We start from the raw sequence: 27,629 nt of genomic DNA on the forward strand, positions 1-27,629 counted from the left end.
TGCAAAATTATAAATGCTGCATATGAATGCTTATCAAGCTAAAATCAAATGTGATTATTACCATTGGAGCCTTCAGTATCCCCCCCCACAAAAAAACTAGGGAAGAAATCACATCTTTCAAACTTTTTTTAATAACTTATTCATTTTGCATAAGTGCAAAACGCACCCAAAACAGCCACCTGAGGGAAGTCTACATCTTTAAATTAAAAAAACAAGCAAAGTGTACATTTTAGTACAAAATTCCTTTTTAAAAAATTGCAGTTTGTGTATAATATATATCTATAATCTCAATTTCAAACAAACTTGAAAGGCTCAGAAAGTAAACAATATTGACCAAATAAAAACAATTTCCCTAGAATTTAAAGCTGGGGAAATGCAACTGTTTTCATTTGTGTCAAGCATAAATATACATATTTATATGCAAGTCTCTTTCCATATAGTCTATGTGCTAGTGTTTGACGTGACAATCAAAATTATTGCAAAGTAGTTTTAGTTCTACTATAAAACATTGTTGGAGTATTGGACATAAAAGCATCTTTAAATTCCATCGTGAATTTTCCATAAATTAGATAAAGAAAAATATTTTTACAACTCTTTTGACCAAACTGGAAGACCTACTTTCATGGAGGTTCCCATTTCACAATGTGCATTCAAAATAATCCAAAAAAACAATCCAACACACATTTCCCTGACTCCTACCCCCCCCCCCCCCAGATTATTTTTGTGTAAAATTGTACATCACATCCCTGTCCCAAAGTGACAGTCAACGTCGATACGGGTGGAAGCCTTGTACGTTGTGGTTCTGCCCTCTTGCAAACGCGCTGGCGGCAGGCTGTGGAACAGCAGCCGGCTGTGCTGAGCCATATGAGGCCGTTGTTTGACTAGGGTCTGCAAAGGTGTGGCTGAACGCAGTCAGGTCCTGAGCGTAGCCTGCGGTGGACGAGAAGATTTGAGGCAACAGATTAGTTGACTAAAGACACGCAGCAAGCACGATTAAAAAAAAAAAATCATCCATTCATTGGCTGTATCAAGAGGGTGAGCTGGATCTTATCCCATCTGACATAAGGCGAGAGACGGGGTGCAACCGGTTTTGGTTGCCAGCGAATCACAAGATAAACAGAACTGACAACCAATCATTCACACTCATATTCACAAAGATGTGCAATGATTAAACACACACGCACACAAAACCTCCATAGGACGACACTAATTCTCAACAGTATCACATCAAAAGTACTTTGTAGCCATTGTCCTTTTTGGAGTTATGAAGACAATTCGATGTTAGTTGCATAATTGCTTGCTCGTTACAGACACACTATATTATAAAGAACTTCATGCCAGCCTTCTTAGGGCAAAATGCATCCTGATCAATTCGGTACGGCATTCTTCTACTTGGACACTTGGTGGCATCGTCACTCTGCAAATTGGATTAAAATTGAATCATTGATCATGAAAAGCAGCATATTCTTCTTGGTTCGGGGTGATTTTACTGTCTTTGTACCGGACTAAAGCTGTCCAGATCACAAACATAGACACGTAAAACACTATTCTAATTGGAATGGGAATAACATGAACTAATACAACAGAGAGAAAATGCATTTTGGTCTTTTCATTTGGATTGCTATAAGACTGAATCAAAAATGTGAAACAAAAGATGGCTGTCTTTACACAATAGTGTCCTCTAAATTGAAGTCCATTTTATATGACTTCAGCTATAATGATGTGGAGAGGAAAGTACTGAGTGAATGGTGACACATATACAAAACTGAGCTATGAACTGTATTTCTGACCATTAGATCATCCTTTTCATGAACTGCAAAGCAATGCAGACAGACAAGAATAAAAAAATAAATAAGAATAGGCTTTTTCTTGGTATAGCCCAGCAATATCCACAGAGGGGAGGCAATACGTTTGGAGCTCTGGTATCTCATATGATTGTAAATGACTTTCAAATGCACTCAACAACCAGCGGCCATGTTTTACTAGAATTTGAATGCACATGAAAAATCCTTTGCAAACGAGGCTAAGAACCAGGTTGTAGTATTAGTAGAAGCACTACAATAATGAAGAAATGCTAATTCTGAGGTTGGAGAATATGATGCCGGCACCTACCTGCACTACATCCTCCCTGATCATCCTGACCATAAGTGTGAGGACGCGTTGGTCCGTAGGCAGAGCGCTCCTGAGGGTAGTTACCCACGCCTATCAGGGAGACGAGGACACCACGTTGACCGCACCCTTATACTGGCCGACTATTTCCTATATTATAACTTGGCAAAGCTTAACACTTTTATCTGGTGATGAGTCACTTCTCATTGTCCTTGGAAAGTATTTTCATAAAATAGAGTGCGCATATTGTCGCAGTCGGGTAGAAACTCCCTATGTTTGAATAAGATAAATTTCACATATGTTGACAAATCAACCGATACGATTGTCTTCTTTTATTTTTAGATGTTAATTAAAAGTGTTGAAAGACTAAATCTATTTAGGTTGGAGACTCGAATTGTGAAATGACTTTTATCACGCTGCGGGAGCCTGTGGCTTGTATAAAGTATTGGGCTCCCTTGAAGTTTTTAGACGTATTGTCACATTTCTGTCTTCAAACAAAGATTTAAAATTGGAATCTTTTGTGAAGAATCACTACCTAGTGCGACACAATTTTGAAGAGGAACGAAATGCATGCAATATTTTCAACTTTTTATAGAACTAAAGAAAAATGAAAAGTGAGACGGGCAAAATTATGCCGCTCCTGTGAGTAAATGCTTTGTCGAATCATCTTTTGTTGCGATTAATCCTGAAAGTCTTTTGGGTTAGGCTTCCATCAGTTTCGTACATCTAGAAACAAATATGTTCGTCCAATCTTTCTTGCAAAAGAGCTCAGGTGCAGTAAGGTTAGATGAAGAGTGTTTGAGAGTTTAATTTGACCAGAGCACCTTCTTTTTGTTCTGTCTCCCAGGTGCCTTATGGCAAACTTCCTGTACAATTTTTCAGACTTATTTGAGAAATGCCTTTTTTCCATAAAGGCCAGATTTGTGCAGTGTGCGACTAATAGCTTACACAGGCAATATGTCCTACCACCTTTTTGATCAATGACAATGTAGTAAATTTGTAATATTTTTTTAGCATTTTAAAACAGCAACTAAATATGATTGTTGGGTGGTCCTTGTCGATGTGAGCGCGCAACACTATAGAGTATGAAAAGAATAGGAGGTATACTACCAGCTGTTGTTTATCTTCATCAAATGTTGTGATTTCGGAGATGTGAGGATTCTGCCCGACAGCGACAATGTGAGTTATTTGCTGACTTGGTTGCTTGCCTTTACTTTTACACCGACCAAATGTGCAAAAATTGAATGTCAGCTAAAGAAAGTAACTGACTGCAATAATTACTAGTTTTGTTTTAGATATCAACATATCGAGGTATTAAGTTTCAGGTTCCAGATAATTTTATGGGGAAAAATGTATTGACAGTCTTGGGAAATTTACTGTTCTAGCGCTGATGTTAATACTGAAGACACACAAGCCCTGGACCTGATCTAATTATACCGCAGAGGTCTTTAAACAATGTCAGGGTCCTTGGAAAAAAAATAATTTGTATGGCAGTTAAGTGGAGATCTTAAGAGGGAGGGAAGACTGAGTGCAAAAGGCTGAATGAAAGGAATGCACAAAGAGGAAACAGAACATGATGGGTAACTCAAGACTGAGTGGGGTCATCAGGTCTGAAGAAATACTGGGTGGAGTTTCTCTTACATAATTTTCTTATCTGACACTGACACTATGTCGACGAAACTGAGTGTAAAAGATGAACCTTGTATGTTATGCTCTCAGGAAGATATTTAACTTAATTATGTAGGCGAACAAAGTCCTCTGCAAAAGCTGAAATTAAGTAGTGCCAATGTTTTTGCACTTGGCTGCCCTGTGCTGGTTGAAATTCGGCAAAAACCTCACCTGCTTGACAACACCTACCTAGATAATGTTTAACAACACAGTCAAGCTCAAAAATAAAAAAAGACATCCCACAGAAAGGGACATGAAGAAACACAGTTACACTTAGAAGCATGCAAGTGGTACAAACAAATGCCAGATTTATAGAAAAATGTCGAAAGTAGAAGTGTACCGATCGATTGTCCGAGATCGATATCAGCGCAGATTTATTTTGAGGGGGAATTGGTGATCGGCCGATCCCTTAAAATAAAAACAATCTTGTCCGCTGATCATATCTTCCTCTGCAGAGATTGAAAAAAAAAAAAACAGTCTTTATCCTCCTATGCCGTGAGATGACTAATGGGGTTTTCATTTTCATTTGAGAGAACTACTTTGTACAGTTTAAATAATCTGTTTGTATTGTGCCATAAGTACTGTTCCATGTCTTACAATAAAGCAAGATTGGAAAATTGAAGGTGTATGCTGCTGGTTATAAAAGAAAAATAAATAATCGGCAGGTCTGGCATGTTGAAGATTGGGGATCAGTGATTAGCCAACAAAATGTGATTGGTACACTCCTAGTTGAAAGGCATTTAAGCATGTTGAAGTCCAACAGGTTTTCTTTTGATATTGTGTGGGGCAAATGGCAATCGTGCTAAAACCAGGAATGTTAATCAACAAGGCTCTCAAAAAAGGGGAACGGAGTGTGAGGGAGACCATTACTAAAAGGCAGAAGTATTTTTACGTTATATGTCGCAATCTGCCAAGAATGAAATAAAAGAGCTAAAACAACCGGAAATGCAAGGCAGGATGATCTAATTGAAACCAACACCTACCAACCTTTTTACGCAACCACAGCCCAGCTGGAGGAACCTGACACTAAAGACAGCCACTTTACAGCTCAGGTGAGAGTGGATTTCATGTATGGAAGATGCATGTAAGCATGTGTGAGCCGTTTAAGATATGAGTGGACTATTTCAATAGTAAGCTCTGTGTTAGCGGGGGTCAATAAGGCATATGCATTAAAAGTAACTAGTTGCGACCAGTGGCACGGGCTGCGCTTAGGTGTACAGAAAATAAAATAGGAGCGAATGGGGCATGGAAGAGCAACAAACACAACACTTATTACCATATTGGCTATACGGAAAGTCAGGCTGTCCAGAGGAAGCTTTGCTCAAGTCCTGAGTTGGTGCAGTGGTGGGAGCAAAGCCTAATGTTGCAGTTCCTGGAGTAGCAGGTGGAGGAGGAACCTGCTGAACATACTGTTCTGCTTGAGGAGTGCCAAAACTGTAACCTGTTACACAATAAAATGATACTATTAATGACTTTTCTCTAATGATGAGTTGGACCTAAACACCTCATACTTTGTCTTTCAACAAATCATCGGCCTCGATAAAAGCACGCCTCAGATCGAGTTCTACACTTGTATAATTTTCTATACCAATTTAAACTACTAAATTATGCAACACTTGTGGATGTGGCTGCAATGAGTGTGATCGCATCACTCACCAAATTGAGGTGCTGTGCTGAAGCCCTGCGGAGGGTAGCCCTGAGGTGCAGCAAAGCTGCCCGCTGGGGTGGTGACCAGGAATGCACTAAAAGGTGAAGGGGGCTGTGTGGGGGTTCCACGGCCCGCAGTTAATGGAGGTCCATAACTACCTGATCAATTAGAGAACACAATTTCTTGGGCACACTTCTTATAAATTGAAGCAGGTAAACAGTATGCGCTACAGTATGTCAGTATACAATGGCGACTGTTAACATGTTCATGAACAATTACAACATGCATGGTATCCTGTCCGGTTTGGCTCAAAACACTGCAGATGTGAACACTTTATTTTCTGCAATGTGATAAACACTTATTTTCATCACATTTAAAAGAATATGTGTAATTATTTTCTTTGTAAATCACATTCATGAATTACATTTAAAATGGTTCATTATTTTGCTAAAGCTACATAAAACCAATATTAAAACAAATAGATTAATGCCAAAAAGCCAGAGAGTGTGCAAGTACGTTCAATGTAATTTTTTTGTTATACAGTAAAAGAGACTTAAAATCAAGTCATTATTAGTTGGAGAAAATATTGGGTTGTTGCCGTTGTTGGCAAGACAAGGTTGAGAGCTTACCTATTGGTTGGCCAGTAGTGGAAACCCAAATTCCTTCAGGGACAAAATAATACAATGTTTTAGACAAAGTGAAAAATTGTCATCTGAAAAGTAGAACCATGTTCACAATCCACATGAGCCTTAAAAGTGAAACATTCTCACAGAAGGTGGCATTGACTCCAAACACAAATAATGCCTTTCTATTTGTTTCTTCACAGTTCGCACTCACCTTGTGCCCCATAAGGCTGTTGCCAACCCTGGGCAGGTTGTGCTGGCCAACCATTAGCTGCACTCAAGATGCTCCTGGGTGCCCACTGGCCTGGGCCGAGCTGGCCAGGAGCTTTATTGTCACGGGGTTCTGCCTTCTTTACTTCAACCTGGACAAAGGACAATGAGGACACATTTGGTAATACCAGCAACTGGCCCATGAAGTCGCCCACCGAGTAAGACCTTTCCTAAGCCAAATTGCAAGGCATCTATCTTGTGGTTTGTTGGCCAATTTGAAAAGTTTCACTTTAGGACAATAGCATGGCTTGAATGTCTATATCAAAGTTATTGTGTAACCGGGAGACAGCTATGTGTATCAGGTACTAGAAATCAAATAGGATTTAAAAATCAAGAACAAACACAACAAAATTTGTAATGCAAATATTTTGCAGATATTTTTAAAATGTCTTGATCTGAACAAGAATGTACCTGAGAAACATAGATGTTTTCTTTAATTCAATGAACTGCCTTCTACAAAAATGTACTCTAATGTAAAATTAGAACTTACCTTTCTCCATCTAATGCGTATGAAGAATCTCAATTTATTCTATTTGGCATACATTTTAAGGGGAATGGATGTAGAGAGAAAATTGTATCTCAATTCGAACAGAATACAAGGTAAACATGCAGAATAAAAAACATTTTTCAGTATAAAATTGAATCTTCATACTGTGTCAAAAGGTGAAATTTTGTCGAAAATGTCAAAGGTGACGTGACACAAACTCATCTCTGCTAGCCCTAATCTTTCTGTGGTCCATTTGTTACTTGATAGTGATTGTTCATTAACCTCATATATCATAATTATTTTTATTATAATTATAATGCTGATCATTATTATATATTTTATTATCATCTATTTTCCCACACATTTTGAATTGGGAAAAACTGGGTGCCAAGACAAAGCAACAACCGATAACCAGCTCAAGGAAACAGGCAGAGACTAAGGGGGAGCCAACCAGAAATAGACTGAGGGGTTGAGTTATTGGGGTCACCTTGCAGGAGGAAAATGAATCACAAATTCCACCCAGCTTTAAGGTGTTGCTGGCAACCCCAGCCTCCTCTCTTTTTTCTCTGTCGACCCAATTACGCGCACGTCTGGTAGTGGCCCCCGCTGCCGCCGGCTGCTCGCAGAGCGCTTTCTCCCGTGGGCATCACAGCTTTGCGTGATGGATACCATGACTTCTGTAAAGTCCCCAACAGCAGAACTGGGATTTGTTCCTCAGTTTGATGTGCTCCATTTTCTAATTTTGTAACTCATACCTCCCAAGTTCCCACAAGTCCCAGTAGAAGGTAATGTCAAGTCAAGAACAATGGATTAAGTTGAGCCTTGATGCCTGCAGAAAAAAAAAATCATGGCAAAGTCAAGGGGGGAGTCTAAATGGAGAGTTTACAGGTTGAGCTAAATCCATCACCGATTAGATTGGATCCACCCTGCATATAATGTGAAAGGGACATTTTAATTAAAATATTCAGAGAGTAATTTATTAAATATTAAAAAATTGAGTCAATGGCAACTTTTTAGTGGAAAAAGACTGTCATGGGTATTGTGTGACTGCATTGGAATTATGAGAGGTACATAGGATATAAATGCAATAGTTTTATCATTTCAGTCAGATGGGGTCCAAGGTGGGTGATGTTTGTCACGTAAAACAGCAGAAGCCGGAATGTAAGAGGACAAATCCGTTTACTTACTTTCTCCCTGACCTGAAAATTTGTCTGTAAGCCGGATGGACACAGTATGGAGATTCTTTGATTGTGGTCACTGAGGTTTTTTTTTTTTTTTTTTACGTAAAAGAAGACATGTTGACGTGGAAGTGACCTGCCAACCAAATATCCAAAAAAAGAAAAAAAAAAAAAAAAAAAAAAAACTGAACTGATTTGACCAATCCTTTAGGTGAATTAAATTCTGTAATTCAGTGGGCTGCGAATTATTTTTGTTTTTGGAATTACAATTATGTATGCTTTGTACTGTATTGTAGGAATAATGGCTGATTTTTCGTACCGTTGAATTAGTTTTGAAAATTAAATTGTTGGGTGAACTCAATTATATGTAACACACCCTAAAGGAGTGGTCATTTTTTAAACAGAGCCTTAGGCGACAAGATTGGAAATACCAAAATGTCAGTGTCTAGAGAACATGCTTTAATCTAAGAAGCCTAATCGTAAGATCCTGCAGTGTGAGTCGATCTTGGAAATTTGCTAAATATATCATTATTTGTACGAAACAGCATCACATTATGCTGAAATATAAAGCCAGTCGCCCAAGTCTCTGTTTTATCTGAAGGTTAAAATAAAACTACAACTACACACTTTTTTGCCCATGATGTCGTGAAAATGCATGTTGACAGCCTGGTCCACTGATTGTTCGGCCTCGAAAGTAATAAATCCAAAACCTAGCCAACGACCAAGAGTGAATCAAGGTAGCAGGGGGGGGATTGTGACAACACAAGATGAAGAACAGTATTGGGATTCGGCAGAGTGAGGATCATGTCAAGATTGAGCGAGAGGCTCCTAGGGTTTGGATGATGTCGCACAACCGCAAAAAAAAAAAACACAAAATCCAGGACTGCACAGCCTGGTGGCTTGACAGAAATATTTCTCAGGAACATTTTAAGAATTAAGTGACTGATTGACATGGATGAAGAGTGGCAAATAAATATTGGTGAATCTACAGTTTATCAAAGACGAGCAATACTACTACATGGTAATATTTCATGCGGTTTCATCCAAACCCCACCTTGAATTCTCCCGGGTATTTTGCTTTGGAGCACACACACTTGTGGCAGCCATTGTTAATGCATTACAAAAATATGGAGAAACACAAACTGTAGAATGCCTAAAGCTTTCTCCAAGCTTTCCCAAATTTAATATTTTACTTTTGAGTCAGCCAGGATAAGCCGAAATTGAACAATAAAACACTGCAAATGATAACACAAAGATATAGGCCATAACAAGTCTGCCAAAATCTCTTGTATCTAAAGTTTTCTTGGGGGATATACAAAGACGATCAAGAACACACACACAAAAAAACATTTTATTACCAATGTATCAGAGAAATAACGTGTAGGTCTTAACTCATTAATCATGCAAAATGAGCACCACCCCCCAAAAAGGAATTTATCTGACAAAGTGTAAGAATACTTTTCGAAATGCTACAGTGATCTACTTTCAATTAAATTAACTTTCCACTTTGGCAGAACTAGGTTGAGTACCCATCTCCACTTGGGGACCTAACCTGAATCCGCTTTAGCATCCTAAGAGACAACAAACGGAGATTTGAGCGACCTCCAGCCAAGCATCCCCAAGCTGTGTGGCCTATTGATATTAATAACATCTGTCAGTCCTCGATCTGAATTTAATTTAGAATCACACTATGATCCTAGTTCAAGTCAAATTTTGTGGTGATGTTGCTCTACTAAATGACCTGATATTCCTGAAATATTGCACACAAAATGGAAAGTATCTTTGGGCTGCATTTAGTAGGTTTTCTGTTTGCCATATCACATCTGGCAGGATAAAAAGACGCATCCCAGTTCACAACAGATAACGACTTTGTATACACCCCAATAACCAATTGAACGTCTGGGCATTTTCAAATGTTTGGCCTGTACCTCTGCGGTACCAGTCAATGCACAGTAACCTAAAGGAGAAAAGACAAATCTTAAGAGACACAGTTAATCACATTAAAAAAATTCACAAAGAGAAGGGGCACAGAGGAAAAGAAAAATAGAAAGGGCTCACTTGCATAATTGCTTAAAATTTCTACATATGGGAAAACATACGACGCCATTTAAGGTACATGTATTATTTGTGTGCAAAATCAAGCTTAAGAAAACTTAACCCGAGACTAAACAGCAAATGATTCAGATGTTTTAAAGTTACGTTAACAAGAATTGTGCAATGATGTTAACTGTTGCATTAGATCATGTTAAACTCCAATGACAAACTATTCCGCTTCTCCCAACAGAGAGTAAATGAAGTGAAGGAGGAACAGTAACACACAACATGTTGTGGGTCACTGGTCGCAACATCATTGCTATGTAGGACAAATGTAGATGAAACAGATGTGACTGGAGCTCACTGGGCAGAGGCTGACACCAACATTGCCGGTGGCTGGTCTGAGTCCCAGCGAGGCAATTCTCGCTCAAAGTGACACAATACATGTAGGATGCAATTCTGTCATATGCTACTTCTACTTTTAGTGAATTCATCAGGAGGCCTTTTTCAGAGGAGCAAACACAAGATACAAAAATACACGATCTCCTTCATCATTGAGGACCCTTTGAAGGTCAAATCCCCCTTCGGAGCTCTAATGTCGCCCCTTTTAGTTGACGCGTTGCCTCCCAAAGCAACTGCTAATGAGTTGCCATTAACTTTTTGCATTTCTGATTTTTCTCTGGATGTCCTCCAAGGCTACGACTCCTTCTAAATGGCCTGTTGTGGAGGTATCCAAACAAGGGAATGTGATTGTGACGTATGACGTTTTTTTTTTTATTTTGAGTTCAACAACAGTTGTAGCAGATGCAACGGTGTTAAAGGGGAAGTCAACCCGAAAATTATCTTTACAATAAAATGTTCTATGCAGTCCCACTAGTCGAAAACATGGCATTCTGGTTAATAATGTCGACTGAAAATGACAGCAAAGTTGCTCAGGGCTCAGCTAACATCCAACCATGGCTCAGCTTAAAAAAAACAGGGGTGTTGCCTGAGACCCGAGCAACTGTGATTTAATTTTCAGTTGAGAGAAAGTGACAAAAAAAGCCGCCCCCTTAGATGGAGGATTCTGTTGCCTAATTCATATTACACAAACGCAATATTAATCAGAATGCCGTGCCTAGACTAGTGAAAGTGCATAGAACATTTTATTGCAAAGAATTTTACGAGTCGTTGACTTTATGCACTACAATTGACACGTCGTAAAGTACATCCGTTTTACCTGGGCTGGCAGCGAATGAGTTAAATGGTCTTAAAAAAGATGAATATTGAAATGGTGAATATGTTAATTAAGTGAATGTGTCACTCAGTCTCCTGTTGAAGGTCATCAAAAAAAAATTCAATAAGAAGTATTTGTGAGATAAATTTTGATGTTTTGTTGTGTACACTCTGAAAGCATGGTATGACTTCAAATGGAGTGCCGACACACAGGAAGTGTATCTGATTAAAATAAATGTAATTTCCGCAGTTGAATGGTCGCTTTCTCTTTGGGCCCCGAATAGTTTGTCATTAGATTTAAGATGGAAAGGTATGGATGGAGGTGGGTGGGAGGAGCGAGGTGGGACGGGGGGGGGCGTTGAAAACGGGTTCAGCTTTTACCTCGGGGCCTCTGCTTCTCCGCATCATAGATCATTACCACTTCTGTGACCTTGAATTGGACAAAGGGAAACAATGGCCATTTAGAAAGGCGGGCAAGGTGCTTTGTTTACGTAAACTAAGACAACAATCAAAGGGCTCTTTCCCATTCAATGAAATGTGCTTTTTCATGACTTAAGTATAAATTGACTCGTCCAAACAGTTATAAAGCCAATATGAAGTAATTATGTAATTGACAATACTCACCACTCCGAACCTATTGAAATAGTCCCTGAGTTCAGGCTCGCCACAGTTATGGGGGATTCCACCTACAAATATCTTCTTTGATTTATTGCTATCGGCTTTGCTGCCCTTCTGAAACAAAACAAGGAGTGTATGGATTACAGTGTCTGTTAAAGGATCCCTCTGGGAAGGGCCGCTTAGCCATCATCTATTCAGGCACTGCAGAGGAAATTAGGTTCTCCTCTTGCCCTGGGGTATAATTCTTAACATGTCATGTCAATGCAAACACTAGTCTCCACAGATCAGGGAACACGGCTTCCTCCACTCACTCTCTTCACAATCGCACTGCGCTGCACTCAAAGTGTAAAGGCTCGAGGCTGCTGCTACGCAAAAGACTTCAATCAAATGCATCTTTTGCTTTGCCAGTAAAGCACTGAGGACCAAAAAGGACCTCACTCACAATAGCCTCCGACATTCTGCGCTCATGCTTGCAGACAAATGTGTGACAAAAGGCAATTAGTCATCTGCTACTCAATGGGACAACATGGCTGTAACACGTGAGCGAGGACCAACTCAACAATTCCTTTTCACCTTGCTTTCTTTCAGGTTCAAAAGGCAATCGTGTCGGAGCTAATTCTGTCACAGATATACTTGCAGTTTTTGGTCACAACCATGTTATAAAGGTCAACTCCATTCCCACGTCGACCACAACATTAGGTACACGTGCACAATATAACCGGTTATCAAAAAAAAATCTTTCTCTGACTTTATTCTCAATTTTGAATGGTTTGCTGTACCACGTTCAGCAGCTGTTTCAAACATCATGTGGCTAAATTATCAAAATATTAGAAACATCATAGTGCAGCTCAGCTCTATACCAGTGCGAATTAAAATGTCAATCAAAAAAGAGCCATAACCGTAAGACACTGTTGCCCAACCTTTTTCATAAAAGTTCACGACTTTTGCCGACCGGCATCGTGGGGACGGGGGAAGGGAGGGGGGATGGTGCTCGCCGCATATTTTGCAGAAGCGGCTTCATATGTGGGTTTAATATTAGCGGAATGAGAGACGAATAGCATCTTGACGTGTCAAGAGTTCGATGTAATGGAAAGAAGCGGGTCACTTTTCAATAATCAAATATTTTAAAAGGCGTGAATAATACATAAATCGGAATTACTGCAAGTTTATTTTTGTTGTTGTTTTGTGGGGTGTGCGGGTTGGGGACCACTGCCTTAGGAGATGCATGTATGAGACCTATAGTTAGCACCGATAACACTTGTTTTTCCCAGAGCAAGTACAAGTACAATTACAGATATATACACATCGCTACGAGATGCAATTACATCTTGCAATTTTGATGAAGCTGAATTACATTTAAATCAAATCTTGTTCAAAACACGAAACTAACTTTTATTGAACACAGAATAATCTTGACTCAAATATAAGATAAAGAAGTCCTTTAATGAGTTTATTACCAATACTGTATTATTTTTTTTATTGTTTTTTCCATATTCTTCTTATTTAAAGCACAGAGTTAGGAATGCATTTTTTTTAAATGTCCTCAATAAAATATTGAGTTGATTTGAATTATTGTGTACATGAAAAAAAACGCTATGTAGAAATAATATCAGCCTTTGAGTATTGTTATATCATCTTTCTGTATATGTTGCCGTGCTATTTGTGTTTTAATGTTTATTTTCAACATCAATGCCATCCTACGGCATTTAATAGCAAGCGGACTTTTGCAGATCAAAGCAAAGTGTTTTATTGTATTCTATTGTATGCTTAAATAAATGGCATGTAATTCTCTTCACTTTGTGTTAGTTGTACTGTACATGTCAACCCAGAGTTTCAATGCAAACAGCAAGAAATAAGCATTCCTGAATCCTTTAGAAGAGCTGTTCATTTTCTGCAAACCACACACTCATGGAGAACAGAATCGTCAAGTATAGTATATGACAAGTGTCGGCGTCATAGTATCAGAGCATTTGTATGAGTCCGGGTGCGAGCACAGATGTACAGTATTGGCACAGATTGGTTTATCTTAGTTCTTCGCTGGCGTTTGGCAGAATCCTCACATCTCCAAAACATAATTAAGGAAAACCCCAAAAAACATTATCATAAACATGGCAGCGTCAAAGACAGCAAGCCATTGTCACCACTTTATATTGGTTAATAATTTGTAAAAATAACACAAATACGTAGGGGCTGACCTAATGGTGATTTGTGAAAAAATATGAAAACAGCGTTTTGTTGGTTGCTTGCTTAGTTAGCATAATTACTCAAAAATGACACCTTGCACTGTATGGCCAAAAAATATACACAAAATAAAAAATTAAAACAGATTTGCCTTACCCAGCCTTCCTTAGTTCGAGTCTTTTCAGGTTGCATTCCTCGAGGAGTGCATGGCTTCGGGTCAATCTGACAAGAGGAAATATTTAAGCATCAACAGAGTGTGTCAAATGTTATTCACACTGGCTTATCTGAATAAATGAATTACTGCATTCAGAATGAACAATACTGGCGACGATCCAGGAAACTAACAGTCAATTCGATGCAGTCAGAATAGTAATGTGAACTGCCAAATTGGTCAATTTGACTTTGAACAGGTAAGTCTTGTCGGGTAAACAAATATCAGTCTTTGCAAAGAACACGTCCACCACCCCCTACTTGCACTTAACAAAAGTCTCGTTACTGCGAGTAACCGAATACAGTTTAACTGGTTACAACTGCACATTTCTTACAATAGGCAAGTACATTGTTTCAGGAGTCTTTTCAAATGAAATACTTACATTTCTGCCATCTAAATTATGTGGCTTTGTCTCCAGCACCGTCCGTACACAATTGGGGTCTTTGAATTTGACAAAACCAAAGCCTCGCGACTGATTAGTTGTTTTGTCCTTCATTATAACACAATCTACCACTTCCCCATATTGTGAAAAGTAGTTTCGCAGGGTTTCTGAGGGAAGAAGATAAAAAGAAGAAAATAAAGATAAAATATGTCAGCAACACTGCAAATGTGAAATGGTTATGAAAGACATGACTCAGCTCTGTTTGTCTCCTGCACACGAAGGGTAGACGCATGCTTTTAAAATGATAAAAGAAGCTTGGCAATACCTTCAGCACAGGTGTCAAAAGACAAATTAACATGTATAAAGTTAGCTTTACTCAGGGTAATTAGGCAATGTTTTTTTTTTTTTAATTGGTACAACAAAATCTGAAAACACAAAGATGTCATGTATCCAAGTTCCTAAAGCACTGACCCAATGTCCTTTTCCATAGCACCAAACACGCCACAGCCCTGAGATGCCAGCACACACCCAACTGAGTCAAAGTGAGCAAGTTTCAACAAACGAAGACTCTGTAATTGCTTTTCTCATTGCTGGGAAGCCCTGCGGACAATGCCAAGGGAACAAGCCGAGTTCCACTGTGCTGTGCTTGTGATCTTTATGGTACACTGCCGTTAACACACACACACGTCCAAAGTTACACAGTGGTCAAGCAAGAAACCACCAGAGAAGAGTTGGACACAGGCTCGACCATCTCTGAGGAGGTTGTGTAACTCGACCAAAGTCACGTGCATCAAGAGTTGTGTAAATTGAGCAAGATTCTAACCAATCATATTTGTCTCAGGCCAAAAGCTCACTGAAGAACCCAATTTTTACCCGTTATCGTCACATTCATTCAAGCGTTACCTGATTTAGATGGTATGCAATGGTTGTACATAGTTTTAGGAATACCACAGAAACAAATTCAAAAAGCAAGAATAAATGTAAGCATTGGGCTCTGCTTTTGGTTTTACAGCAGAAAAAAGACGCAGCAATTCTGTCTGCTTTTTGTTGAACCATTTTCAGTTCTAATAAACAAGAAGCTAGCTTCACTTGTATGACAACAAAGTGTGCCACTATGTTCTGGAGACAAATGGCTGTTTATTCATGACATGCTGCATGCAAATGAGCTGAGTATTCACTTTATTAAATATGACTGTTAAGATACCTACCTTGTGTGGTGCTCCAGTCCAGCCCACCAACAAATAATTTTCTACAAAAAAAAAAAGACAAATAAATGACCATCACATGTTCCCAATTACAATACATACAACTGTAAACAATCAAGTCAAATATAGTGGAGTAAACTGCCAAACAAATATATGTACAAGGGTGTTCACAAGTGTAAATAATAAAATACTAGGGATGTCCTGATCAGGTTTTTTTTTGCACGCAGGTCTGGTTCACCTTATTTTGAGGTTCTGCCGTTACCGGGTCCGGATCCGATACCACAGCAATGTATTAAGAAGAGGACAAAAAGAGGACAGACATTTATTTTCCTTTAATACAAAGCTATCCCAAAAGAAACCTCTATCTATCGGGAAAGTGGCAAAAACCAAGTAAAACACCCGTTTCTCAGGTGGCTCATATAAATTAGTTGTGTTAAACGCAGACTAATCATTTCCGCCCAGTGAAATGCTCAATTTGCACATATTACAAGTACACATGATACTGTCTCTGCTCTCCACATTAGAATTTTGCTAACCAGCACAAATTAACATTGTTACAAGATGCTAGCTTCACATTAGCTTCCCGTGACAAGTACCAGAACATACCTCCACTGGCTGTGTTTACTTTCTCTTGGCAATATCTTTGCACCGCCTGAATACAAACGATTTCTAGTCACATGATCGGGACATCCCTTTAAAATACACAAGTGTGCATAGTAAGGTTCAGAGGTGTAAACAGTAAGGTACACAGGTGTAGACAGTCAAATAGGAAAACCTACTCAGTCAAACAATCAAATACACAAGTGTACACAATAAGGTACACAGATACAAACACCCAAATACTGTCCATAAAGTATCTACAGTCAGGTGGGGAAAAAGTCAACTACGCAGGTAAACACAGTCAAGAACACACAGGCGGAAAGAGTACATATGTCAGCTCGAAAGCTAAACATGACGGTCAGACACAAAGGTGTCAATGCTCAGGTAAACAGATGTACACAGTGTTGCACATTAGTATCAATACCAGATGCAGAGGTACACACAGTAAGTACATATTAGTGCATAAAGTCAGTTACACCAGTGCGAACAGTCAACTACATGAGAGTATGGTGTAAAAAGTCAGGTAAACTGGTGTAAACAGTATTGCATAAGTGCACTCAGTCAGCTACACCGATGTAAACAGTAAATTGCACAGGCGGAAACACTCAGGTACACTAGTGTGTTTAGTCAAATAGAGCTGCAACTCATTTTAAAAGTGGAGTAATCTGTCAAATGTTGACAGATGATATGATATGATATGATATGATATGATATAGGATGTGATTATTCAGTAACTGGTTTGCTCTGTAACATGACAGAAAATAGGCAAGAATGTTGATCATTGTTTAACAAAGATGATCCTCTACTTTAATTGTGGACTATAACAAAATGGGCAATATTTGCATTTGACAAGCTAAAATTGAAAGCATTTTGACGATTTCAATTAAAAAGTACCAAAACTATTCATCAATTACCATTAAAAAAAATTACCGATGAATTTGATAATCAATTAGTTGTCGATTAATCGGCGCACCTCCAAAGTCAAATACATCGGTATACATAGTTAGTTACACAGGCGAAACAGCAAAGTACACAGGTATACAGTCACCTTCGCCAATTAAACCGTTAACATGTGCAAAAAAATTAAGTGCAACTGTAAACTGGTTTGACTATCATGTGTACACGTGGTGACAGTAAACACAGGGCGCGATATAAACACCAGATTACTATTAATATTATTTTTAATCCCACGTGCTTTAGCCACGTTCTTTAACTTCCACTTGGCCACGTCTGCTCATTCTCACCATCCAGTTAACAGCAAATTGTGAAGGTACAATGACACAGGCTGGAGCCGGCTGCATCCAGTCTGAGCACAGTGGTCCCGGTCGGAGGGACGCTTCACTCGGATGCTGCAATTTCCCCAGCCAGCACTTTATCATACAAACTATCAATATCGTTCCATTTAATCTGGCCAAGAGCAGACTCGACGATTGAGCGAAAGGTGGAGGACAAGCCGGGGAAAGGATGCCGAATCCTCCCGCGGTGCCCGCTAAGTGTCCTCTTGGCCAAGTCAGTGAGACTTGGGCTTTGCTGGCAAACGTTAGCTTGCCTAGCTCAGATGCTTCGAACCGAGAGGAAAAAACCCACCAACCGGCTTAAGTGAATAGTGTGACACTTTGACATATTATCCTAGCAGGCAACAAGGCAGAAGCCAACGCCGACGTCGGACGTTCCTGCTCCAGCTGCCGTACTCGCGACTTCCACTATAAATATCACTTTTTGCTTTAATTTCCAGCTGCTAGCGCTCTCGCTAATTTAATGGAGCTAAGCTAGCTCGTTAGCAAACGCTAGCTGTCAAATGAGTGTATATTACCAAAAAAAAAAAATAAAAATACTTTGGAAAAAAGACTACATTCCTTTTAAGGGTGCATCGCAGAAAGGAGCTTACCCGACTTCATCGCCGATTAAATTGTTGTTCATTTCTGAGGCTAAAGCTGAGGGGGGGGCTGCGTGAGCTGTGGCCGGCTTCTCGCTTGACTGCTGCCCCTCTCACACCGAGAGCGAAGGAAGGAAGGTCACTCCGCTTTTTGGTTCAAAACTGATCTGCGCAATGACGACATTGCGGAGTGCACCGCCTTTAAAGGAACACTGCACTGACTCCACCACCGCCACAGCAAGCAAGGGGTAGAGGCGATTTACTGGATGAGCACAACAAATAACCCAAGGAAATAAATCAAGCGAATGTAAAACCTCGTCACTCTGTCATGAGTCAAGATCAATAACTCGGAAGTGTGAAATCCGGTTGGATCAATTTGTTTATGGCAAAAAAGAACAATAAGCGATGCACATTGAGAAGTGCAACAATCGATTAATTGCCTACTAATCAATTATTAAATAATTGACAACTATTTTAAAGGCTGATTTGTCATTTTAAGAAATTGCTCGACTCAAAATGTAGAATTTGCGACTGGCATCAGTAAATATTCTCACATTTCTTCAGACTGCCATGAAAGCAGGTTATTTTTATGTTTAATCAAGAATACATTTGCAAGAATCTGCTTTTTACCCTGGAAACAAAATGTTGACAAACATTTTTGCCCATTTTTTACATATATTGGATCAAACCAATTACTAAATCCTAGTCCATTTATGTGTTTGCATTTTCTGCACTCTCAATTCCAAATAGTGTTGTTTTTTCATCCAACACATTGCCGACTTTCAAATTGTTCATTTGATCCTTTGATCCTCTGATCCTTTGCCCTTCCATCTTAAAGGCATCACATACACAATTATGACAAAGCAAATAAAGCGCAACTGTTAACTGAATACAGCTATACAAATATTTACAAGGATGCTGGGAAGAGCGTGGCTTCACCATCGCAACAATTGGTTCTGTCTACCTGACAGTTTTCAGGTCTTGGGTTCAAGTTTATGTTTGCGTATTCTCACTGCATTCGCATGTTGTTTGTTTTGTTTTGTTTTTTTATCCGGGTACTTGGGCTTCCTCCCATATCCCACAAACATACACGTAAATTAATTGAAGCCTTAAATGTCATTGTCTCACTCGACGCAATAACGCTCAGTTCAATGCAATAAGGCAATATTCAGTGTTGGCATTTGGTAATGTTGTCAGACTCCTTTTAATGAACAAATATCGGAAGATGATTTTTTTTTTTTTTTTTTTGGGGCAGTTTCAGCTTTTATTTAAAATTAAATAAATGGTTTCTTTCTGAGGACCACAGGGTGGTTGTTTTTTTATGTGCAGTAGGCTTTATTTACAATTAAAGGAGAAGTTAACCCCAAAATTTTCCAAACAGTAGTATGTCCTGTGTACCACCACTAGTCTAAACATGGCATTCTGCATACTATTGCGTTTGCGGAATATGAGTTACGCAGTAAAGTCGACCCATTTTTAGCCATCTCAAGGGGCGGCCATTTTGTCACTTCTGTGACTGAAAATGGCATCACAGTTGCCCAGGTCAGCTAATAACCAATCATGGCTTAGCTTGAGAAAACATGTTAGCTGTGAGCCCTGAGCAACTGTGATGTCATTTTCAGTCGACAGCAACTGATAAAATGTGATGGGTAAAAATGGCTGCTTAACTCATATACCACAAACGTAATATTAATCAGAACGCTCTGTTTAGATTAGTGGTGGAGTATAGAACATATTCTTGGAAAGAAAATGTTTGGGTTGACTTCCCCTTTCAGTTAATTACTTCTTTCTTTTCTTTACTTTCTTTTTCATAAACACTTCTGAAGTAAAACATTTTCTAAAATGTTCCTGAATATATGAAAATAGTTCATGATACGGAATGTGAAGACACTGATCATGTAGATGCTTTCTCACACAACTACATGGTGCTGATGCAAATAAAAACTGTAGCATAGATTTAATGCAGACTAAAACAAATTATAAAGGCTCACTAGCCAAAACATTAGTTACACTCAAGGTCAAAGATATCTATGGATGATTACTGCTCACTCGAATCTGTGTCGTGACCTGTGACACTCCTTCATGGTGAGCTGCTGCTGCCGCCTAGTGGCTCTTTTTTTTTTTTTTTTTTTTTTTTAGCCCAACTTATATTAGACTACTCGTATTGCCAACATTTAACATGTCTATGTGTACATTAACAACAACAAGGAGCTGGTATGTATTCATTGTTGTGTTTTAAAATGAAATGTGATGTTAAACATTTGAACACAAACGTAACATACATTTTAATGAACGTATCTACCCCAACCTTAATATCATTCAAAGTATTTTAAAGCAGATGTACAATATCTCTCTTCAGTCCTCTACATCGTTGCACAAAAACTTGTGCATCGCAGGCAAATTATTTTTACATTCTTCTACTTTGATACAACTTGTGTACGGAGTAAAATTAGTTGAAAAACAACAGCTACTGATAATGATTATCTGTTCGCCCTCTACCGCTGATTACTATGGACATTATCTTTGCTTTAAAATGGATAAAATAATGCTGAGCACAGCAGTATGTCACACATTATTGGAAAAGTGGTGTTTAGTAAAATATCAACACACAAGAACCATGCAGAAAAAAGTCCGCATTCAGTGATTGTACAGATGTGACAAGTGAACACTGTCAACTGAATATGTGATTTTGTAGTTGGTGTTTTCACAAAGACTCATTTCTTTCTACAGTAATGATTCCCAACAAGGATGCCATAGAAATACACTTGGTCATGAACATTATGTCACTATTCACATTTTTGGTGACACTTTTCTAATGTAAAGCGAGTGCCTTGGCTCATTAAAGGTTGGGAAACACTGGGCTTACATGTACATGACCTTTGCTGTTTCTCATCTCCTTAGCCACATTCTTGAAGACAGAGCCACACTGGAAGAATTCCAAAGGGTGGCTTTAGTTTAAGGAATGCACAAGACTGAATAGAGGGAATAATTTGAGACCCTTACATTCACTGCATCTTAAAAGGCCTGTCCTTAGACTGTAAAACCTAAAATCCAGAGCAAAGGCGAGTTTTTGTGACAAGAGTACACGAAGATACAAACCATTTATTGCTTTGAAAACATAACCATCGGTATTTAATTTTTCCAATTTGAAATGAACTAGCTGTGTACATAACGTCACAACAAGAAAACTGCAGTGGTAATGTAGCTAATGTTTTTTTTCCACAAAAGCGCATGAATGTGAGCTCTTACATTAATATTCAAAAGCAGTGTAACTAAAGAGGATCCTGCAGGAGGAGAGGTAGGTGGACATAAAGCCATGACTGCATGAGGACCCTTTAGTGAGGAGTAAACCTCACTCAGCCTCGGCTAATGTGCCTGAAGTGCATGATGGGTAATGGTGGTCGAGGTGATATGAAGAGGGCAGAATAAACTCTTTTGGCCCATTGCAGAGCCATCGTGCCGTGTGTATTGTTGCACAGGGGAAAAGGTTAGACATAATTGTACGTATAATTAACATAGGACTATTTCAGATTGATTGTCAGAATTTTTTGTGACAGTTGAGTTGTCTAAACAGAAAACAAAATAATATGGAACATTTTTGCGTTTTTGACAAGATAGCCCCAAAAAATCTGTAGGAAATTTTTGATACCAAAATATACATATCTGTAGAGTGTTGGGCAGGGGTGGTTGATTCGATTCAGGGCTCAACGTGTGCCCTGCGATTGGCTGGCAACCAGTTCTGGGTGAGCCCGGCCTAATGCCCAAAGACGGCTGGCATAGGCTCCAGCATGCCCGCGACCATGGTGAGGATAAATTCTCCACAGATATTCTATTACTGTTCTAGTTGGAAATGTATTTGTGTATCCCCCCCTCCACTTTTTCAACAGCCACACTTTTAACACTGCCCACACCCTTTTATTTTTTAAATAAAATTGCGGCCCATTTCAAATGTTCTTTTTAGTATATGCGGCGGGTCGTTAAAAACGGTGAGCGGGCCACCAATGGCCCCCGGGCCGTAGTTTGGACACCAGTAGTCTAGTGGTTTCAACGGCAATGTATATAATTTACAGGGACAGCTGCATAGTCCAAATACACAATATTACAGAAAAAAAATCAACACCTGCAACATTTGTGTTTGTAAGACATGCTGCCCTAATTATTTTTGTACACCGAGGGGAGGCATTTAAATAGCTGAGGCCGCGAACAGATGGTCTATGTGTCTGAACTTTGTAACCAGTGAAAATCCGCTCGATACATTGGAACTGTATGGTCCTATCAGGGTGGTTCTTAGATGTTTTACATCATCTTTTGAACCTAAAAAAATACTTAGTTCTCAAAATACCTCAAGAATGACTAATATTGCAGTACAGTAACGTATTAGGCCTAAATACAACTAAATTGTACTTAAAAATGTAGGCTACTGCGCTTGAAAAGTACAGCCTAAAAAGGCTCAAAGAAAAAAGAAAAGTTAAGAGCACTCACTCTGATGCTGGCCTACAGAACAATGAATGTGGATGCTCTTAGCAGCAAGCAGCCGTTTCAAAATAGCAAAGTGAAATAGATAGCTACATATACTGTCATTTGTGCCCAGATGTTTTCAACTTGGGACAATGTGACGTGTAGAAAAAGGGAAGCAAGAGGTGAGCATTTCAACTTGTTTGTGAAACATACCAATTCAGTACACTGTAAACATATGCTAAGCAGTTGCGTATATAAAAAAAAGTCAATCTAAATTAGCCGTTAATGAAGGAAAAAAGAGCACACGCATAATTGTAAGAGTCAAATTCAAAATTAAGATGTGGCAGGTATCAGCTAGCTGTATTTCATTTTTTTTTTTAAATCTTGTTTTTTTTTTCAGTTGGGTTGTAGCAAAGGGATAGAGTAGTCCTAATGTCTTTTTTCTTCTATTGGACGAGCAGCACCAGGGGACATTCTCGGATCAGATGTTTAGGGATGCTGAGATTTCGAGATTGTTAAAAAAAAATGCAATTTCATTCCCACTTTTATGTATAACACAACAATATTGGGGAAAGTCTGTGTGACGAAAAAAATCAGATAATCGTTACTTTAATGTTGAGACTGCAGCAGAAGAGGAATATATTGGATTTATAAAATAAACACATCAGTTACATGTTTAGGGGAAGACAATTTATATTGATGCAGCTGCCCCTTGTTAAAATATGTTTTAACCAAGTACTGCATAGTAATACACTTATCTTGTTCGGACTTTAAAAAACGATATAATTTTTGTGCGTTTAAAAACAGTGCAACCAATTTTATACAAAGTCAATAGTTTATATAGAATGTACAATATTTCACTTTTCCTTTCAAAATTTATATTGGTCCTTCGAGGATCAAGGCTCACACTTGCAAATTATTCAACCGAGTGACGCATCTAACATGAAGACAATCTAGGAGGCCAGTGAACGCCGTCCACCACTTGCGCCTTTGACCTGCAGTGCTGCCAAAACCCCGCAGCGTCAGCACGCCACAGCCCGATATAAAGCCCGGCCTCTCGCCTTCCTCCCCCCTTTGCTGTGAAGACAGTCTGGCCAGCCCAACCATCTCCAGGGAACAAACACAATGAGCAGCAGCGTCTCAGCCGATCATCCCATCTTCTCCAAGGGGGAGGACTGCAAATCCTCGTGGCACGACGCCAACGCCGGCTACAATGAAGCCGACACGCACCTGGAGATTATGGGCAAGCCCGTGATGGAGCGCTGGGAGACCCCGTACATGCACTCCTTGGCAACGGTGGCAGCCTCCAAAGGTAGAAAGCGTTTTCAACATCTCGGCTTCTATTGTCGGACATGACGTTGTTTGCCAGCGTCCCGTCCGATATTTGGTCCCCAGGGTGTATATTTTTCGATTATTTGTCAATAAATATGGCATTTTACGGTTTATAAAGATTGCTCAATAATTTTATTTCGTTAATCGACTATTTTCACTTTTTACTCGTGCAGCCTTAACAAGCGTTTTACTACCTTTTTTGTTCAACTCTCTTGGGCACTCTTGGAGAGGGAGTGAAGCAGCTGTCGTGGCAATCGGCCAAGAAGTCTGCTCGGGAGGGCGGTTAGGGGTGGGAGGCAAGGTGCGAGGACAAGCGACAGTGTCGTGGTATGTTTTCAAACATGCTTGGTCGTTCGCTTCACGTGAACTCATAAAATCTACTTATTTAGGAGGAGGCTATCTGTGTTTATTATTTTTCTTTTGATGGCGCATGCAAAATAAATTATCCAAAAAGAAATAAAAAATGCATTTACTTAACAATGTCATAAAAGTAATGATTTAATGCAAATACCAAACATATTAAAATGAGGTATTTGCCAATTCAAAATGCCGACATAACTCCTCATGGTGTAAGTAATTGAAGGCCTATAAATCAACAGGAACCCAGCAACGACAAATCTCAAGCTTCGACTCACATCTATTTATATTCTTGAAACCCTGTAAGCATTGCAGCCACATCCAACCAACTGGTGTTCCGTGATCAGGAAACCATAAAACATACACAGTATACTGAATCTGTATTTTAAATCCCCAAAGACCACTCAGCCTATTTTGTTTGATTGATACAATATTTATACAGCACATTTTACAACTGGAGCTGTAACAAAGCACTTTCCATCTGGTGTAATAAAAATTAGCAGGAAATTAAAACAGATATTCAGTAGACACCAGAAAAACAGCCAATCTCATGTTGCGTCAAAAGCTAAACAATAAAAAATGTCTTCAAACGAGTTTTAAAAGTGGATATAGAGGGGGCTTGCCGAACATTTATTGGGAGGTCATTCCATAGCGAAGGACCGTCAACAGAAAAGGCACGATCCCACCTGAGGCTGCGCTTAGTCTTCGGTACCTCTCGCAGAATGTTGTCCGCAGACGCGTAGGGGTGGAGGGGCTCAGAAAGAGACGCTGGGGCGAGGCCATATAGATTTGAAGACAAACATAAGTATCTTAAAATGAACTCTAAAATGCACTGGGAGCCACTAAGGATAGGCCAGAATTGGGGTTGTGTCCGCTCTCTTCCAAGTTCCAGTTACAGGAAAGCAGCAGCATTTTGGACCAACTGGAGAAATTTGAGGGAGGACTGGCTGACTCCAAACTAAAGTGCATTACAGTAATCTAGCCTTGATGTAACAAAGGTATGGATTACTGTTTCTAAGTGCTGCTGAGGAGGAAAGGGCTTCACCAGATAAAATAAGCTAGATCAAACAACAGCACTGATTGCCGATCTGATTTAAAATCACTGTCTAATTTAAAAGCCAAGTTTGAAACCGTTGGCTTTAAATAGGATGCCGGGGTCAACATGGTTGAGAGTCGAAGGCACACTGCGACCGAACACCGTAACTTCTGCCTTCTTTTCATTGAAATTCAAGAAATTAAGTGACATCCAGATGGTGATTTCTTGTAGACAGGACAAAAGTGGTCTCAAGGAGAGAGCGTCTTTTTTTTGCTCAGTATTCCCCAAGTTTCACTGGCTATGATTGGGTCTGATGGTGTTTCTGGTGTTTTGTCATTCAGGCGGTCGGGTTCTGGAGATCGGTTTCGGCATGGCCATCGCAGCCACCAAAGTGGAGTCTTTCCCCATTGAGGAGCACTGGATCATCGAGTGCAACGATGGCGTTTTTGCCCGCCTGGAGAACTGGGCCAAGTCTCAACCACACAAGGTCTGTTGGCTTCCACTAAAGAGCTTTTGGAGAACATTTTTTTTTTAGGCTTGTGGTTTGCAGACGTGTGAAGATGTTAATAAGTAACTGTATTGTCTTTGAAGGTTGTTCCCCTCAAGGGCCTCTGGGAGCAGGTTGTGCCCACCCTGCCAGATAACCACTTTGACGGTATGAAATCGCAACAGATGCACAGGAATTGTGGCCACATCGACTTGCTGCAGTTGCATTTCTAACGAGCACTTTGTCTCCACTTCCAGGTATCCTGTATGACACGTATCCGCTGTCTGAGGAAACATGGCACACTCACCAGTTTGACTTTATCAAGGTTGGTTCACAATTTGGGGCTTGCAATCCCAGCAGTTTGTCGGTTTGCATGAAATTAGAATTGTTTAGGATGGCAAATGTTAAGATTGGCAAATCACATCTTATGTTGGTACACTTGAAGCTCTGATTCGTCTTCATGCGTATGTAAGGGTCACGCTCATCGAATGCTGAAGCCTGGCGGCGTCCTCACCTACTGCAATCTGACCTCCTGGGGCGAGCTGCTCAAGGGGAAATACAACAATATCGAGACGATGTTTCAGGTGAGTTGCTGTCATCAGCAAACGGGGTTGTCGCTCTGGAATGGGACACAACCCAAACGCAATCTGTCGAAGTGGACACCATGACAAGTTATAGCCAAACAGGTTAGGTTGTTTGCTAAAATATTAAGTTGCAGGTCCAATCAATGAAAATGTCTTGGTGGACCTTGGTGATGCAGGAGTGGAATGGAAAAGCAAAAAAAAAAAAAAAAAAATATACAAAAATTTAAGATTAGCACTGAGAGGAATTTTGTTATTTTCCCACTATGGGATCAATAAAGAATGATTAAGTCTTTTTCTCACGTTATCCATAAGTGAAGACATGCATTTTAAATCACCTAAAGAGTAACATGTCACATTTATCTTGGACACACAAGTAATTTACAGCATCTTTATGGCTTAAGCAAGACCAAAGTTCATTTTTATTAGGTTTTTAAGAACTTGCCAGATGAACTCAGACCCCCGACCATTAGGATTATATTGAAGCAACAATTGACTGCTCAAACGGTAAACATTCACTCTTGATGACGATAGCAACGAGTCAATCAGTTCTTCTTGTCGAATACCAATCTCGAGTTCTCCAAGCGGAATGTTTCAACCTTTAGAGTACATAAACTCCATTCGGAATATTTCACTCTTACAGTTCATGAAAAGCTGTGCATTTCCCTAATTACCATTCAGCGTTTGTGTGATTCAGATGCAGAGCACGTTGACTGTCATCTTTGAGATTAGGGCTAAAGTATGCAACATGTCGCTAAAGGTTCAAGGTTATTGATTACACCGCCGTAGCAACTTACGGAGCGACTGTTAATGATTTCAGGAGAGCCAGGTGCCTCATCTACTTGAAGCCGGCTTCAAGAAGGAGAAGATAAGCACTACCACCATGGACATTGTACCTCCCACTGAGTGCAAATACTATTCCTTCCATAAGATGATCACCCCCACCATTGTCAAGGAGTAAAGTGCAAAACACTGCAGAAACTTTTTTTTTTTTTTAACTCCAATGTGCCTTTTCTGATCCTCTCCTTTTCCTTGTCTGCCTTTGATCAATAAAACCAAGTCCATACCAACTA

At 39.5% G+C, this 27,629-nt stretch overlaps 2 protein-coding genes across 4 annotated transcripts; one reads left to right on the plus strand and one right to left on the minus strand.

The window, feature by feature from the left end:
- Nucleotides 1-113: 113 nt before the first annotated feature.
- dazap1 (DAZ associated protein 1) lies at nucleotides 114-18,527 on the minus strand. 3 transcript variants are annotated; one of them, XM_088313481.1, is made up of 13 exons: nucleotides 18,318-18,527; nucleotides 15,833-15,873; nucleotides 14,625-14,791; nucleotides 14,188-14,253; nucleotides 11,857-11,964; nucleotides 11,614-11,662; nucleotides 8,611-8,693; nucleotides 6,263-6,410; nucleotides 6,055-6,087; nucleotides 5,434-5,583; nucleotides 5,054-5,218; nucleotides 2,113-2,202; nucleotides 114-930 (listed from the first exon to the last, which is right to left on the minus strand). In XM_088313481.1, the coding sequence occupies exons 1-13, from the start codon at nucleotides 18,347-18,349 to the stop codon at nucleotides 764-766; spliced, it is 1,299 nt and encodes a 432-aa protein (XP_088169607.1). In that variant the 5' UTR covers nucleotides 18,350-18,527; the 3' UTR covers nucleotides 114-763. The 3 variants fall into 3 exon arrangements, with proteins under 3 accessions (XP_088169607.1, XP_088169606.1, XP_088169605.1); XM_088313480.1 differs by lacking the exon at nucleotides 2,113-2,202 and having other exon boundaries at nucleotides 11,857-11,961; nucleotides 18,318-18,524; XM_088313479.1 differs by lacking the exon at nucleotides 2,113-2,202 and having other exon boundaries at nucleotides 18,318-18,523.
- Nucleotides 18,528-23,744: 5,217 nt separating this feature from the next.
- On the plus strand, nucleotides 23,745-27,629 carry gamt (guanidinoacetate N-methyltransferase). The gene is made up of 6 exons (XM_088313687.1): nucleotides 23,745-24,075; nucleotides 25,830-25,975; nucleotides 26,080-26,143; nucleotides 26,233-26,300; nucleotides 26,449-26,559; nucleotides 27,377-27,629. The coding sequence occupies exons 1-6, from the start codon at nucleotides 23,889-23,891 to the stop codon at nucleotides 27,515-27,517; spliced, it is 717 nt and encodes a 238-aa protein (XP_088169813.1). The 5' UTR covers nucleotides 23,745-23,888; the 3' UTR covers nucleotides 27,518-27,629.

This window comes from Idiotropiscis lumnitzeri, chromosome 13, assembly GCF_059441095.1.
Source record: "Idiotropiscis lumnitzeri isolate Australia: NSW breed Sydney's pygmy pipehorse chromosome 13, RoL_Ilum_1.0, whole genome shotgun sequence".
Classification (NCBI taxonomy): domain Eukaryota; kingdom Metazoa; phylum Chordata; class Actinopteri; order Syngnathiformes; family Syngnathidae; genus Idiotropiscis; species Idiotropiscis lumnitzeri.

What these genes read in the sequence shown, in the direction of transcription:
- gamt (XM_088313687.1), top strand. Translation starts at nt 23,889, where the DNA reads ATGAGCAGCAGCGTCTCAGCCGATCATCCCATCTTCTCCAAGGGGGAG. An exon ending in GCCAGATAACCACTTTGACG is followed by an intron (nt 26,144 to 26,232) that starts GTATGAAATCGC and finishes CTCCACTTCCAG; the next exon opens with GTATCCTGTATGACACGTAT. An exon ending in ACCAGTTTGACTTTATCAAG is followed by an intron (nt 26,301 to 26,448) that starts GTTGGTTCACAA and finishes TGCGTATGTAAG; the next exon opens with GGTCACGCTCATCGAATGCT.
- dazap1 (XM_088313481.1), bottom strand. Translation starts at nt 18,349, where the DNA reads ATGAACAACAATTTAATCGGCGATGAAGTCGG. An exon ending in TTAATCGGCGATGAAGTCGG is followed by an intron (nt 15,874 to 18,317) that starts GTAAGCTCCTTT and finishes TTTTTTTTGTAG; the next exon opens with AAAATTATTTGTTGGTGGGC. An exon ending in ATTTCAATAGGTTCGGAGTG is followed by an intron (nt 11,663 to 11,856) that starts GTGAGTATTGTC and finishes GTCCAATTCAAG; the next exon opens with GTCACAGAAGTGGTAATGAT.